General features: G+C 32.7%; 1 protein-coding gene across 4 annotated transcripts in view; it reads left to right on the forward strand.

Annotated features, from left to right (window-relative positions):
• The first annotated feature begins 214 nt into the window (after positions 1-214).
• Positions 215-17,315, forward strand: part of LOC126727223 (cysteine-rich receptor-like protein kinase 25) — a 102,171-nt gene continuing 85,070 nt past the window's right edge. The window contains exons 1-7 of one of the 4 annotated variants that reach the window (XM_050432796.1): positions 232-1,241; positions 1,421-1,591; positions 2,539-2,663; positions 4,030-4,240; positions 4,358-4,595; positions 4,678-4,828; positions 4,923-4,986. In XM_050432796.1, coding sequence (XP_050288753.1) covers positions 446-1,241; positions 1,421-1,591; positions 2,539-2,663; positions 4,030-4,240; positions 4,358-4,595; positions 4,678-4,828; positions 4,923-4,986 — 1,756 coding nt within the window. In that variant the 5' untranslated portion in view covers positions 232-445. Of the gene's footprint in view, positions 1,242-1,420; positions 1,592-2,538; positions 2,664-4,029; positions 4,241-4,357; positions 4,596-4,677; positions 4,829-4,922; positions 5,380-17,315 lie in introns of those variants that run through there. The other 3 variants (XM_050432793.1, XM_050432794.1, XM_050432797.1) reach the window with 3 other exon arrangements.

The raw sequence follows: 17,315 nt of genomic DNA on the forward strand, positions 1-17,315 counted from the left end.
GGTAAATGCACAAAGATAATAGGACCCACTTAAAGCATTATCACATCAATTCTCTTTCTTCTTTTCTTTCTTTTCCTTTTTTTTTTTTTTTTTTTTTCTTTCTTTCTTGATTCTACTTCGGTCACTTCTCTCTTGAAAGGGACATGGACAGTGGGAGGTCGTGAGTGTGTGGTGGAGGGGGGGATAATCTCCTTGGGAACCAGATCATTAAAAAAAAAGGTATTGACCCACACACTGCTCATTTTTTTTAACCATATATTCACAACGCTCTCTTTTTTCTTTTTCTTTTTTTGGAGTACTAACATTTTTCTGTGGAAATTCTGGTTTCTACCCAGTTTTTACTTGCAATAAAATGTTTTATCAACAAAACCTTATATATGGAAATGGCACCAGAGACTCCTGAGTCTGAGCAGTAAGAGCACGAGACAAGACTGGTCGTATAAATATGGGCATCCCTTCTTCCAGTGTCTCGATGCACCTAGTGCTCCTTTCCATACTCTCCTCCTTATGCCTTACCAGTAAAGCAGCCCAATACCGCTACCATTTCTGTTCAAACCAAACCACTTTCTCCCCCAATAGCATCTACCGGTCTAATCTCAGCCACCTCCTCTCTTTCCTTTCCGCAAATTCCACCACTGAAACCGGTTTCTACAACACCACAGCGGGTCAAACTCATACACCAGAGAACACAGTTTACGGCCTCTTCCTCTGCCGTGGTGATCTCACCACCAAAGAGTGCCGAGACTGCGTGTCAACCGCAACCAAAGAGATCGTTCAGCTGTACTGCCCAGATGAAAAAGTGGGTGTGATATGGTATGATGAATGTGTGTTACGCTACTCAAATCGATCCTTCTTCTCCATCATGGAAGACAAGCCGAGAACGGTTCTGTGGAACTTGTTGGATATAACAGAGACAGAGAGAGATCGCTTCCTTCAGCTAGCGGAAAAAGCATTGAGTGACTTGGTGCCAGCGGCCGCAAATGCTTTGTCTGGTGCTAAAAAGTTTGCTACCAAAGAAGCCAAATTTACCGAATCGCAAACATTATACAGCCTTGTGGAGTGTACCCCTGACCTATCCAGCTTTGATTGCAATAGGTGTCTTCAGGGAGCCATAGCTAAGTTGTCCAAATCTTATGATGGAAAGAGAGGGGGGCGAGTTCTGTCTCCTAGTTGTAACATTAGGTATGAAGTTTACGCGTTTTTCCATGTACAAGCTCAAGCTGATGCCCCACAACCAAAAGGTACATATCCTATCAAGATCATGTTTATTTGAGAGGATCCATTTTATAATTCAAACTAAATATTATTGATTCAAGTTTCAACCCTCATCTTTACTGATGAGACTTAATTACTTAATTACGATTTAGGCCGCACTTCTTGTAACTGACTATTAACATTGTACATGATATTGTTTTTGCAGGAAAAGGCAAAATCTCAACGGTAATAGCTATCGTTATTGGTGTTACAATTGCTGCGTCTGTTGTGCTAGTCATTCTGCTTTACTGTTTCCAAAGGAGGAAAGCAAGAAAGAAGTCCAATGCTACAAACGAAAAGAATTCTGGGAAATCTGACGGCCTCCTAAGCTTTCATGGTATGCAAGTGGTTTTAAGTTCACATCATATATTCATGTCACACTCTCCTCATTTTCATTAAGAATGTGTTTTAAGCCACACGTGAGGGAGTGTTAAAAACTATATAAATTAGAAATAATAAACTCCTTATTATTTGTAGGTTAAAATTCTAGTAGAATTTGGAGGAAGGTCAAGTGTTGGTTCTGCCAAGATTCCATAAGGCATGATTGGGATGACATTGTTCGTGGGCAGAAAAACAATGGAAAGGAAAATCCTTGAAATCTTAGTAAATTGGGGCTTAGTGCTGCTGTTTACCACATTTGGAGTCTGTAGAAATGCAATTATAATTCAAGGATTGATTTAAACAAAAGATTAGATTGTGGAGCTTATCAGAAAGTAAGTCAAGATTTGAATAAGGAAGGATATTAATCAGATGCTCTGCTGTAGATGGGGATTCATAGATTCTGTTCTTCAGAGAGCCTCTACTTAGCTTAAGGATGCAGCCTAGGCCTCCCTTCTAGCTTTATGAAGTTGTTTGTTGTTTGGTTTGCTGGCTATCTGTTGTTGAATATTGGTTGTATTTTGTCTTGGTTGTGCTTTAATTTGTTAGTTTATTCATTTTGGTATTGTAGTTCTGTTATCGTTCAGCAGGTTTGTAGGTGGTGCTGCTTTGAGTGGCTGGAGCTTAGTTGAGGTTCTTGTTGGTTTGTTGTTATTGGCATTGCTTTTTGGGAACCTTGTCTGATTTTGTTGCTGGTTTGGGTCGTTTGTGGTTCTGTGTTGTTGCTGGTTCTCCAACTATTTCAATAAAGATTATTGATTAAAAAAAAACTTCTAGTATGGTTGGTGGTTTATCAGAAATGATGAAGATTATATTGATTATGTACGAAGTCTCACCAAATCATATCTGCAAACAATGCTCTTCGTAGTGTAATCTCTGACGTTTATTTTATTTTTTGATGATTAGCAGATGCAAGTGAAATAACGAATGTAGAATCCTTGCAATTTGATTTTGAGACAATTGAAGCTGCCACAAACAAATTCTCAGATGACAGCATAATTGGTGAAGGTGGATTTGGTAAAGTTTACAAGGTACGTAGAATCCATATAATCTTTATTATTTGTGACTAGAGCATGAATTTGAGATGGAAAATTAGAGGAAATGTTATAAACTGAGAAATAAAGGATAGTGTAATTAATTCGAGATGACCAATTTTCTGAGAGAGAAAATAGACATTTGTGGTTAATTTTATACTTATTATTTCTCATTAATGCATTCAAAAAAATCCTAAAACATAGGAACTAATCCTATCCTAAAACATATGGATCAATTTAAATACAAGCAAATAACAATACTAATCTACTACTACCTTATTCAAATAAACATCTATCACCAAGCCTAAATTTGAATACTTCTAAAGCAAATAAAAATTTATCTAGCTTATCTCGGGTCATAACAGGAAAACCTTTCAAAAGGAAAAACCACTGCATAGAAAACCGTTGAAAACAATGTAAAAACTAAAAAGAAGGATTACATAGTTAGAGACTTACAAAACCCTGGCCTCGTCTAGACCTATGCAACCTTTGCAAACACACAGCTTGCCTTTTTATCATGGTAATCCCAGAACATTCGGAATTCTAGTATAGTGATCTCCTCTAAATCAAAACCTTTGCCACTTCAAGAACCTCGATCTTGATACTTTACTCAGTGAACCTCATTGAATTTTGGCTATGTGGTTTCAACCTCACTCTTGCTTACAATGTTATTAAAATAGAAGCAGAGTAGATAAAGTTGTTTATATGATATTGCCTTAATCAATGTATTGTAAAAGCAAAGCAACGTCAAGAACTCAATACAACGATGGTGAGGAGATTTTTCCAGTTTGCTCTTAAATGCTCTCTCTCTCTCTCTTTCTCTCTCTCTCTCTCTCTCTCTCTCATAAAAATGGCTAGGAGCTGTGTTTTTTTATTATCAAAAATAGCAAACCCAACAACATATACATATAGCAGACCGAACAGTATGTATATTGAAAACAATTTGAGTTGGCTAGGATCCTTTGTTATGTTGAATTCCAAAACTGAGTAGTGAAAAAGCTTCCAAGTGCGCTTGGCTTGTACTTATTTGTTTATTAATTTTTCCTTTTTATCTCAACTTTTAGGCAAATAATCCAACCTTTAGTTTTTTTTTTTTTTTTTTTTTTTTTTTTTCTGGTGGAAATAATTTAGCTTTTTGCTACTTGTCACACATTTAACATAAAATTTACTAAAAATTATATCTTTCGATAAAAACTACGCAAATAAGATACCACAAATAAGCTGTTCCCAAACCCATAAATCAAAGTGGGCTAATATTATTTTTGTTTGTGCACACAAAAGGCTTCTAATGGTAATCTAATGCAGTCCATACCATTTAACAACTAGGTCCTAAATTTGCCTGTTTGGAGATTATTTCATTCAGGGTGTGCTACTTGAAGGGAAGGAAGTAGCCGTTAAAAGGTTCTCAATGAAGTCATTGCAAGGCTTAGAGGAATTCAAAAATGAGGTCCTACTTATTGCAAAACTTCAACACAAAAATCTTGTGAGGCTATTGGGATGTGGCATAGAGGGAGAGGAAAAGCTGCTTGTCTATGAGTTCATGCCTAACAAAAGCCTAGATTTTTTTATTTTTGGTTTGTTTCTTCCTACATTCTATTTTATAAGCTTGATAGTATTTTGGATTTCTTGAAGATTTATAGAATTCAAATTTATACATGATGTCATAACTTAACGTTAATATTGAATTTTAGATTCAAAAAGACGCTCACAGCTTGATTGGAAGACTTGCAATAATATTATTAGTGGGATTGCCAGAGGGCTTCTATATCTTCATGAGGACTCCCGACTTAAAATCATTCATAGGGACTTGAAGCCTAGTAATGTGTTGTTGGACCATGACATGGTTGCCAAAATATCTGATTTTGGAATGGCAAGGATCTTTTGTGAAAACCAGAATATAGCTAGCACCAAAAGAGTTGTAGGAACATAGTAAGTTGCTGCTTCTTTTATTTCTCTTCTTCTTGGTTTTTTTTTTTTTTTTTAAATAATAATAATGTTGGTATCCAAAAAGCGGGTACATGGCTCCAGAATATGCATTGGAAGGAGTATTCTCTGTGAAGTCTGATGTCTTTAGCTTTGGTGTAATCTTGCTTGAGATTATTAGTGGGAAAAGGAATAGTGGTTTCTACCTTACAGAACATGCCCAGACACTCCTTGCATATGTATGTTAACTTTTGTCAGCTTGAATTAGAAGTAGATAGTGAAAATGGGATAGCATATATGAAATATAACTCCATTTGCAATCTAAATTGATAGGCATGGAGATTGTGGTGTGAAGATAAAGTGTTAGAGTTCGTGGACAACTTCTTGATGGAATCATGTTGGACATCAGAAATTGTAAGATGCATACATATCGGACTTTTGTGTGTGCAGGAAAATCCAAACGACAGACCCACCATGTCAACTGTGGTAATTCTGCTAGGAAGTGAATTAATAGACCTTCCTGAACCAAAACACCCTGCATTCTCTATGGATAAATTCACTCAGATTGATGAATTCTCTGTAAATGAGCTTAGTATTTCTAACATTGTACCACGATGAACAGGGACGGAGTCAGAACTTAGAGTTAGGGGAGGCGGCTTTACTGTTGGTTATGTGTAGTAACTTTGGCTTTTGACTTTGTTGTTACTTAGTTGCAAATTGTTTAAAATTTTTTAAAGGGCCAGATTGTTTGTTTTTAGTAAAATTGGTTGACTAAGCTTAATTTTTTTTTTTTTTTTTTTTTTAAGTTTTACTATTGATAATTTTTTTAGTTGTGCTAATTTTTTTGGGCTTGTATTTTTTTTTTTTTTTTTAAGATTTTAGACTTAAAAATATTTTTAATGGCCTTTAAAATGTGAAAAATGTTTGAACTACAAACTTTTTTACAAATTGCTGATAATGTAAGTGGTGAGTCCAAATGCGAACCAATAAGAATTTGTTATCTTAACTGTTTGTAAAATATTATAGAAAAATTTGTAACTATAACAATACTCTTAAAAGAATCGATGATATTTTTAAGGGAGCAAAAGTGTAATTTTCTAAAATAAAATTGTTAAAATTAGTACCTATATATATAATAATATTTTTTTAAAACAAATTAAGGGGGCCATTGCTCCCGAAGTCCAACCATGGCTCCGTCCATGACAATGAACATGTATAATTATATAAGATTGCCATTGGGTCTTGCATGATGGTGAACTTAATATTGTAGCTTAAATTTCTACAAAATAGGAATGGTATGCGAATTCGAAAGGAAGGTCCATTCAACTGAGAAATGATTGGTTGTACCAAATTTTTAGATAAGATTGTGTTGTGAAAAAAATAAATTTCACTTATGGGTTTTAATTAGCACAAATGAAAATTCAATTGAAAAAAAAAAAAAAAAAAAGATTTTCTTTAGGGGAATTTTCTTTTGTAGCTAAGGCTGTGTTTGTTTTGAGTATAATTATAATTTGGAAAATATTTTACTCTATCGATAGTGTTTGATAGCTCAAGAAATTAAAGTCAAATTGAAATTACATTAGTTTGACCATAAAATACCCCACCCACACCCGTAAAATATTTTACACAATAATATTACCTTCAAACCATTTCCACTCCAAAAATTCATCTCATCACTCACACCAAGCCCAAGCTAAAGGACAGAGAGAGCTACTACCAGTGAAGCTCAGATCCAATCCTCGACCCAAGGCCTTGCCGTTGTGCCTGCAAGCCCCTTTGTTGGTGAAGGTAGTTTCTCATCTACTCCACCTTAGTCCTTTCTCTTTCACTCACTCGACCCATCCCTCTTACTCCCCCGATTTTGTTTAGCTCCAATCCGAGCTCATCCACTCACTCTTAGTCTCACGCTCAAGTTGACAATCATGAAGATTAGGGTGAGCATAATCACACTGCCCAGATTGCGCCACCTCAACCCATCCCCCACCCACGTTATCGCTACCCTAAATGTTTTTATTTTTTGTTTTTTGTTTTTTTTTTATATATTGTAAAATAAAATTTGTTCTTGGGTTTTGGAGGATCAATGGTTGGAGTGATTCGTGACTTTTAATGGTAGTGGGGCTGGGGGTGAGTTTAAGAATTAACAGTGGCCAATTGGGGGTGGTGGATCAGTGGATAGGGTGGTTTGTGGGTTTCAATAGTTGTGGGTTATGGGTTATGGGTTATGGGTTTTGATATTGATTTTGAGATTAATGGGTTTTGATTTGGATTATGATATTCCAGGTTAATTGGTTATGTGGTGGTTGATGGTGGCTACGTTTGTAGTGGCTGGTGGTGGCTGGGTTTATGGTGGTGACTATGGTGGTTGGGTTTTTACTTGCAATACCAAACACTGAAAATACTTTTCTGGCAAATTTTCCAAAACACAAACAAACAACTGAAAATATGTTCCTTTTCATAAAATATTTTCAACTGAAAATATTTTACACTCAGAAAACATTTTACATATTGACAAACACAACCTAAATAGAAAGATGACATTTTGTTTTTTCCCCCTCAAACCTTGTAATCCTAATCCCATCCCGACAATAAGAACAATCTTAAGACGTTCTATACTTCAATTTATTAATGTACATGTGCGTCTCTTTGTGGGCTCAGCTTCTCATAGCAAGTTTGATATGTAGGCCATTGATGAAAAAAGGGTCCTTGGAACAAAATAAATAAGAGAGTTGGATGTTTAGGTCCAGTATATATTTCAGTCATATCCCATGGGTGGGCCTATAGGATGACTTGGACAGTCCAGAATTTGGATTCAATCAATACCCAGTTTTTTTTTTTTGGGGGGGAGGGGTACTAGACGTGTTACGATGATAAAAAATGAAAAAAAATGAACACGTGTTATAATCATAATGGGTCTAGTGCATTGGAGCACCGGACCCATGTCAAGTCCCTCATAATGTTTGCCTTGTTGTAATGATTAAGCTTATCAAACTAACCTCCAATGAAGGGTAGCCAACTTGCTTCTAGCCCAATTGACACCTATCATTCTCTTCAATTTTTGTGTTGCCTCCTTACCAAATTATTAAAAAAAAAAAAAAAAAAAAAAAAAAATTCATGAGTGCTATTTTCTTCAGTCAAATCCTATATGGGAATATCATTTCTAAGCATACAATTGTCTTTTATATTTTTCATTGCGTATGGTTAAATTTTCTTTTGTCTTTTGCTTCACTTTGTTTCTTATTTAAATCCAATAAAAATAATTATAATAAAAATTCATTTACATAAATAATTAGTGCACCACCTAAAAATAATTAGTTCATGAAAATAAATCCATTTACACTAATAATACTCAGTTTAATTACATAACACAAATTTAGACTACTTCAGTATTGGTTCAACACATATACACACTATGTCACTAAAAGAATTTAAGTAATATTAATTTTTAAGAATAAAATAATAAAAAATGGATATGTTGGATTTTACTTTAATGAATTTAAATTTTTTTTATTATTTCAACTAAGCCTACAATAATTTTTAATATTAAAATAATAAGAAAATGGATATGTTGGATATGTTACCTTAATGAATTCAAATTTTTTTATCATTTCAACTAAGCGTACAATTATTCTTAATATTTTTTATTGCATGTGTTACTGAATTTGTTTTTACCATTTGATGGTTTTGTTTTGATCATTACCAAATCAACTAAACATGAGAAAAAATATCATATTTCAAAATAATTGTTATTTTTATATAAATTTTATGAAAATAAACATATAAATTCATTTCATATAAATAATTGGGGCACCGTCTGTGGATGATTAATATATGAAAATCAATGCATTTACCCAATTAATTAAAACATTGACATAAATATTTTTTTTATGAGGTGGAAGGCTAAATGAAATGAATTCTCACTTCTTAAATTATATGCTACTTGTCTAAGAGATTTACAACAAGCAATGAGCAAATATCATGCTTGGGCTAATGTGAAGATGACATGCTATGAATGTCATTTTTGATCCCATATGAAGGTGATATTGCTCTAATCACAATTTGCCACCATAACTAGTAGTGAAAAATGTTATTAAATTCATTGTGTACTTAGCATTGTTGCTTGAGAAAAAGCCCATTCTTTTGTGCAATAAAAATTTGACATTACACATATAACTACTAAATGTCAATGATTGGAATATGTTGACAATCTGTTATCCTTAGATTATAAACAGTCCCCCTGCTACTAAGAAAATAACACAATCTAGTAGTTCATCCAAAAAAAAAAAAAAACAGTTCATCAAAAAATAACAAAATCTAGTAAATGGTTCTCCTTTTCATGATTTCTGACTTGAGAGACTGATGTGTCAATGTGTCATACAATAAAATCATATAGCTATAACTCTGGGTAAACCTGGATTGAAAGCTAGGCCAAGGGGGAAAAAATGGTAAAAAAAAAAAAAAAAAACCTAAATGCTAGAAAATTTAGTACTGTGCTGTATCTCTTAATGGTTGATGCTATTGTGACATTTCATTCCGTTCAAATAGAAGCTTGCAACTTGATTGGAAGACATGCTATGACATTATTGGTGCGATTTCCAATGCACTAGGAAGTATGTACACAAACAATGAAGTTTACAACAATTTTTAAGAAATTAGAACACAACATGGCATAAATATGCAAATTAATTAATTATTAATCACATTTTTATTTATATTTTTAAATATTTTTAATCATTTATTCTTGCATATAATGTTAAACATATATCAATTTAAGGGTAATAATAGATAATAAAATGAATTCATGACTAGTAAAATGATGTTTAGAAATTAGAATCAAATCAACAAATAAGATCCAAATAAGTAAATAAAAGATAACTAGTTAAGTATTCAAAATTTAAACTAAAAGTAAATCGAAGATAAGTGTCACGATCGTGTCTTGCAATTTATAAAAAAAAGAAAAAAAAAAAAAAAAACACAATTGGGACATGCATGCGAAAGTGTCCTAAAAGTGAGTGTTTAACACAAGTACAACACCTCAAATGAAGTGTTTGTACTTTCTAACTGAAGGACTTCTATATATTTATGAGGACTCCTGGATTAAATCTTTCAAAGGGACTGGAAGCCTAATAATGTCTTGTAGTTCCATGACATGGTTGCCAAAATATTAGATTTGAGCATGACAAGGATCTTTTGTGAAAAGCAGAATGCAGCTAACACAAGAAGAGTTGTAGGAACACTCCATGCATATGTAAATATCTTTATCCACTTGGATTGACAATTCTCCTTCATATAATTCCAAAGAAGAAACAATCATTTCTATAAAACATTACTGTTTAAACAATTAACAGGCATGTATGGCGATTATGGAATGAAGGAAAAAATTTGGAAATTGGGGACCCTCTATTGATGGAATCATGCCAGACATCCGAAGTCCAAAGATGCAATTAAATCGGACTTCTGTGTGTGCAAGAAGATCCTGCAGACAGGCCTACCATGTCCGCTGTGGTGGCTCTTCTATGAAGTGAATCAATGGAACTTCCACCACCAAGACAGCCTGCGCTTTCTGTTGGTAAAGTGGTTCCAAGTGGTCAGTCTTCAACAGCTCCTTCTTTAAATTAATGAACTAACTGTTTCTATTATTTCACCACGGGGGAGATTGACAAAGATGGGAAATGGATGCCATTCTGCTTGTCAATGTAGCTTTGTTCTAATGCTGGGGGAAAAAAATGTACAAAAATTTCTATAAGATAGGGAGGGGGACATCTTACTTAGATTAGACACACATTAATTATATGAAGGCAAGGAATGTGCACGAGACTCACTCAAAAAAAAATAAGGAATGTGCAAGAGTTTGTGCAGCAAGATATTGTTGGCAATTATTTATTTATTTTTGGATAAATCGTTAGTTAGAGTTGGAGAATTTGAACTGATGGTTTCCATGAAAGTGTCTATTGAGTTACAAGGCTCTTGGCAGGTAGCTAATATATTCTGACTTTGCATACATGGCTTTCAATTCTATTTCTATAGAATGTCGAGTTAAAAAATCATTGCCACAACGCAAATATATGTACCATAAAAAAAAATAATCATTGCCATGATTTCATCCTACCCTACCCTGAAAATTCAATCGGCCCAAAGGGAAAGAGTACGCGTAAATAACTAAATGGTCAGTTGGCCCATGACGTATGGCCTTTCATTACATTGAAAAGAAAAAAGTCGACCTTTTTGGTGTGTTTTTTCTATCAAAAGTAGATTTTGAAAAAATATAAATTTCCTAATAATTCTAAAAATTAAGGACAAATTGAGAAATAAAAGGTTAAGAGCCTTTAAAACATATTTCTCTTTTTTATTCTAAGTTAGATCCTTACTCTTCTATATGCATGCGTGTGCTTCCTTCTTTCATCACTGTATTTTTTTCCCCCTCAAAAATTTGATGGGTGATAGCAGATCCAAAGTAAATATATGTATTATTCATGTAGGTGTTTTTTGGGGGTAGTTGGGCAAATGGTAGGACTTATGCTATTTTAGTTAGATTGATGTGAATGCTCTAAGTTGTGAGGAAAAATAATGAAGGTTCAACCGTTTAGGTGAGAAGTCTATGAGACTATAAAAGGAAATAAATGTAGTAGGTGAGAAAGAAAGTCAATAGGGTTGAAAAGGGGAAAAGCGAAGATTTCCTAGTTTACGATTACTGAACGTGTTGGTTTAATTTACAAAAACGCCATAAATGATTACTTTGCGGTAACATAAAACAATATGCTGAAATAGACCAGTGAATATTCTATTCCAATGAACAAACCAAAACAGAGTCTAAAATGGTATTAAGTATTAAGAACTTTGCCAACTTAGATAAGGCTCTCAAAGTGGAATAAAGCTCCAAGTATAGGCCAATAAATTTTTTAAAAATAATGATAAAATCCAAAATATTATTGGTACATTCTCTCAAAAAGAAATCCTATGTATTTTTCTAAAAAACAATAAAAGAAAATTTTGGACTATTAATTATCTTCTAGAGTATTAATTTAGGCCTAAAATTTAGCCAATGCATGAAAATTTCCATCTTAATAGGTGTGAAATTTTTCTAACTCTTTTTCAACGGTTGGAATTCCTTTATACATGTGCCACATAAAATATACTGAAAACATTTGACTTTTGGTTGACCAAATAAATATTGTGCCTTATAAAAAACTAATGAATGACCCGTGCAATGCGCGGGCAAATTTTATTTATTATTCACAGAAAAATATGTAATATCATAATAAAATTCCATTAGTAGAATATTAGTTGTTTCACTAATTGTCTATCAAACTCTAATAACATGATCATGATACAAAAATTTTGTGCTAACTCCATTAGCCAATCAAACATTATCATGATATCATAAAAATATTATGATAACTCCATAGACAATTAAAAGAAGTATACTGATTTTTTAAAAGAAAAAAGAAACCTTCCCTCTTATATTTATTTTTCTTTATTATTATTATTTTAAATGATTAGAAACTCCCTTAAAATTGAAGGTCTGTTTATGCATTAAATATGGTCAAATGAAGACATACTAAATAAGGAAAATACAAAGAACCTCAATTATACAAACTATGTTTATAACGATTACAGGATTCTTACTATAACTATCCAATTTAAACTACACAAAGGACAATTAATTTCAAGAATACAAAAATTGGACAAAAGATATGTCTTAGGGCAGGGGAAAAAAAAACCAAAACTCTTGAAAAAGTTATATTGTAGAGTTTTATCAATACCAATCACTGTACTACCCTATAAAAAAAATAAAAGATAGTATCACTTAATCAAAGTTACATTTATGAAATCTCACAAAGAAATCTGCAGCTACCTGATCCCTTTCCTAAGCCATGTACATCTACTTGATGCTTTTTAGCGCAATCCTTTTCCATAAATTTCTTGGTGCATAAGAATATTGACAATTTTTGCCCTCTTCTCAACTTCATTAATAGCCATTTTCTTATTTGTCTCTGGCAGTTTCTCAACTATTCTTCGACTCTTAATAGCAATTAAGACCTAACAAAGGAACATCAACATAAATTAGAGAATGGTGCACTATGTTGCACTCTATAAACTTCAAAGGATTATTATTAACATAAATCATTCAATATATTTGTCACTAACTAGGTATGGGTGCAGCAAATACATGCATGTACAAAATTTTGGGTATAAGCAAAAAAAAAAAAAAAAAATGCCTGTAATGTTGAATGCTCATGGGACCAAGACTAATCTAATTTAAAATGTAAATTCAATGTTCAGCAAGCATTTGGAATAATATATATATATATATAACACATTCTATTTGTAAATAATCTGCATGCCAAGAATCATAAACTGATTTAGGAATAAGCATCATCTTTAAAAAATAACTAACTCAGAAAAATATAGATTGTGGATAGGAATTTCAAAGACATTTCCTGAAGACATCATCTCTCAATAGAAGCTAAAAATACGAAAATATTTAACCAATAGACTAACATGTACCAAAAAATCAAATGGCATTCAAGATGATTAGTGTTAGACTCCTATAAGAGTAACACAATGCAACACCCATATATTAGAATTGAATAATACCAAAATTGGAACACATATATTTCAATTAAACACACACATAGACCAAGGAAAAAAATCCCATGATCATTCACTCAAAAAATCAGATGTCAAAAGCTCAAACACGCAAAAGTAGCAAAAAAACATCACAAGTTTATGCATAAAGCCATGCCCATATAACTTTTAAATCATCCAAATGCAGCAATATTAGAAGCAATTTTAAGGATTCTTTTCTACTCTTAATGGCTTCTACAACATAAAAATCACAATCAACATGTATACATCTCACAAAGAACAAATTTGTTAATGTTCCACTTGTCAATTGTAAAAAGTCCCAAGTTAACTACCAAAATAGGAGTCACAACCATAACTGGAGATCGTACCAACTTCAATAAATATATGTATCTTTGTCTAAAAGAATGTAATTCCTTAAAAAAAAAAAAAAAAAAACAGCCAGGTTATCTTAAACTTAGGCAACCAAAAAAATCTGATTCCATCCAAACCAAGAAAAGAAGAAATATTGGACTTTAGCTAAATAGCTAAAAATGTTTTCTATTAAGCTTTGCAGTCAAGGGGGCTTTGATGAAGGGTGGGTTTGGTGAGTCAAAGAGATGTGATGTAGTTTCCCCTTGGGATGCGCCACCGCTAAGTGGTGCAAAGTTTACCTGCTTCTTGTGCTAGTCATGTCACCGACTTTAATTCCATTCCTATGTGTTTTAACCTATACGTTTTAAGCTATACACCACCATCATAATGCAAATACCTTAATCAAAGCCATATATAACCCAAAGATATACATCCAAACTAATCCAACTATTATAGAAAAAAGAAGATAATATTTAATGCACAAATTGAAAAATAAAGAGGAAAACTTACTGTTTGCAGTTCTGGCAGGTCAGCAGTAGGAGGGTTCTTTGTTCTGTTTCTTCTCTGCAACACCATATACCCAAGTTTCAACATACCAATGTTGATTATCCTCTTTGAATACTTTATGTTCTCCAAATACTATTTCTGTTGTCTATAATTTACCACAATTTCTTTTCCTTAGCATCTAAAATTTTCAGTATCTACACTCCTAATCATTAAAACCCACTTATCCACTCTTTATATAAAAAATAAAAAAAAATAACATAGAAAGAGAGCCCATAAGTCCATAACCGTAAATAAACTTTAAACAAAGAAAAAAAAATGAGATAAATGCAGAGAAATTCTAATGGTAAAGCATAGAGAGAGGGAGATAGAAATCTGACCAAAAATGCCTAAATCAAAACAAAACAAATACCCAAAATGCCAAACATAAATCATAGTTATTGCAAGATTTTGGTTTTTCTTCTAAAAATTTATATAAAAAAAAAATCAAAAAACAAATAAAGCCAAAAAAAAAAAAAAAAAAAATCACCTTGCATTAAGAGAGAGCTTTGTTTAAAACCAAGTGAGCACTTTTCCTTGCCAAATGCTTCCTACATGTTGCAATGGCCTTAATTGCAGGAAAAGGCTTCTGCTTTTATCTCTATATATTAAGATAGATTTAAGTTACATATCTTTTAAATAATCCAAAGCCAAAAAAATACATTTCAAGCACATTACTGATATCAAATGCTAAACAACAAAGGTTAGCACGTTTGGTGCGCATGGTAGGATAAGTAATAAATCCCACAATTGGCTTGGTGAAGGATTACATTTATTCATACATTAAGGTAGTGTTGTAGAATGGTAATAGACCTAAAAAATGTCTGAGTGAAAGTTAATGCCTCCTTCAATAATTTGTAATGTATTACAATCTTTGATCATTTAAGCATTAAAAAAATTAACAAATGCTGAAGCAAACTATATTGGTCAATTATATCTGGCATATATTATAATCTTTAGGTAATTTAACAATTTCTGGCAAAAGAGAAATCATTTTAAGTTTTACAATCAACATGTATAAATTTCATAAAGAACAAATAGCAAATTTGTTAATGTTCTACTTGTCAATTGAAAACAATCCCAAGTTAACTACCAAAATAGGAAATTAAAACAAATTTGTTAATACTAGACTTTGCATATACATACATACATACATATATATATATATATATATATATATATATATATATATACAACTTGGATAGAGTTAGATCCAGAATTACCACTTCAAATAGTTATCTTCTTCTCTAATTTATTTCTCTCTTTTCAATTTCAATTTCAAATGAAGGTACATTCTTAACAATACTTACAGTGGTTCAAGATTAATTTGCATAGTTCCAATGGCTTTAAAAAAGGGACCATTCAGAAACAACAAATGCAAAAACCAAAAAGGTTTGTGCTTTGAGTAACAAAGCAAATCTTCATTTTATGTGAACTCAAAATCAAAGCAACCCAAATATTCAAAATTGATTCTAAATACCCAAAACATTGACTCAAGCCAAATACCCTAAAAACGAAACTTCTTCTAACCAAAATCCCTTAATCAAAACCAAACCTTACCCAAAATACTAATCTAAATCATAATTAACCCCCAATTGATTCTCCAAATTAAAACCAAAAACCCTTAATTTTTTAGTTTAAAGCAAAACTTTACCGGAAGCGATTCTGGGAGTCTAATAGTGGGTGGAGGCTTACAATGATGACAAAACTTGTGGTGGTGCCCCTTTCTCAATCCATGGCACATTAACTTAACAAAAAAAAAATCCAATCGGTCGATCTCTCTACGCTCTGTGACTAACCGTCTCTCTCTCTACCGTTCTCGGACTTTTGGCCTCTAAACCTTGATTATCCAAAGCCAATTGTAAATACCCTAAAACTAAACAAAAATCAAACACAAAATTGATTGAATCCAAATACTCCCAAAAGTTTTTAGTATACTGAGAAACTAAAACGAATCAAAAAATCAAATCAAAACCTAATGCAACCCAAATACCTAAATAAAAATCAATCCAACCAAATTTCTCAAAACTAATTCATATTTCATACCCAGATTTAAGAAAGAATGAAAAAAAAAAAAAAATTTACTCACGGTAGTTCTCTCTCTATGTCTATATCTCAAATCCTGCGTGCACCTTTAGGTTACCAATGTCAGTTCCGGTGGTCTAAGTCTTGCATACTCCTTCTTCTGCTTCTTTTTCTGGAAAAATCGAAAATCAAAAAGGCCGTTTTGGCATAACTGGAAACAAATATTTTTTGAGAGGAACTAGGGGACGGTTCTCTTCTTTCTTGGTCGGAATCTCTAAAAACAAAGATTGAAGCTGGTCTTTAAGATTGGGCCTAGACTATCTTACGGCTTGACGCAATTGGCGACTCACTCTTTCTCTGTTTCTCAAACTCTCTTTGGCTCTCTGCCTTTCAATTGGCTTTGTTTTAAACCGTATGGACAGTACAGTAAAAGATTAAATTGAAGCCCTCAAATAGTGCAACATATGGTATTTTGTATCTTTCAATGTGCGGGAACATTTAACATATTTTAAATACCATCAATTTAACATAACAATACAATAAAATACATTAAAATTCATTTGGGTAATGCAGTACATCCATCATTTGTTCTACTTGTAAGTATACTTTTTACACTCTTGACCGTATATTGGGTGAAAATATTAAAGCCTATAAACATGTTCCCATCTTTTTCTGAAGTTCCAAAAGCTTCTAACAATATTTAAGGCACTCAGCATGATGTACAATAGTTAATATTTTTAATAAAGGCTTGTTAATGTCAATCACTTCAAAAAAACAAAAATGACAATTGTGTAATATAGAGTCAGGTTCAATAACAATGACAAAAGTCCAAAATTCCCCAATAGCAGAAAATTAAGTATAAGATCTCTTTAACCAAAAACAATTTAGTTAGATTAGCCATATTCTGGCCATGATGCACTAAAGTGCTAGCTCTATTTCACTTGGATGAATTGAGACATCACCATTCACATGCAAAAACAATAGCACATATGAACCCCCATAAATGTAGTCCATCTTGAACATGCCAACTACAAAGGTATACACAATAGGAACAAACTGGATTCTTTGGTGTGGTAAAAGGTGATTGTTGTCCTACTCGAGGAAATAGCATAATGAAGACCTATTTAAATGTAACCTTTGAAAAGATAGAAACTAATACAACCTTTTGAGCCCCACATTCCAAAAAATTCTTTCAATAGTAGAAGTGCACCTATATTCATA

Source organism: Quercus robur, chromosome 5 (genome assembly GCF_932294415.1).
Source record: "Quercus robur chromosome 5, dhQueRobu3.1, whole genome shotgun sequence".
Taxonomy (NCBI): Eukaryota; Viridiplantae; Streptophyta; class Magnoliopsida; order Fagales; family Fagaceae; genus Quercus; species Quercus robur.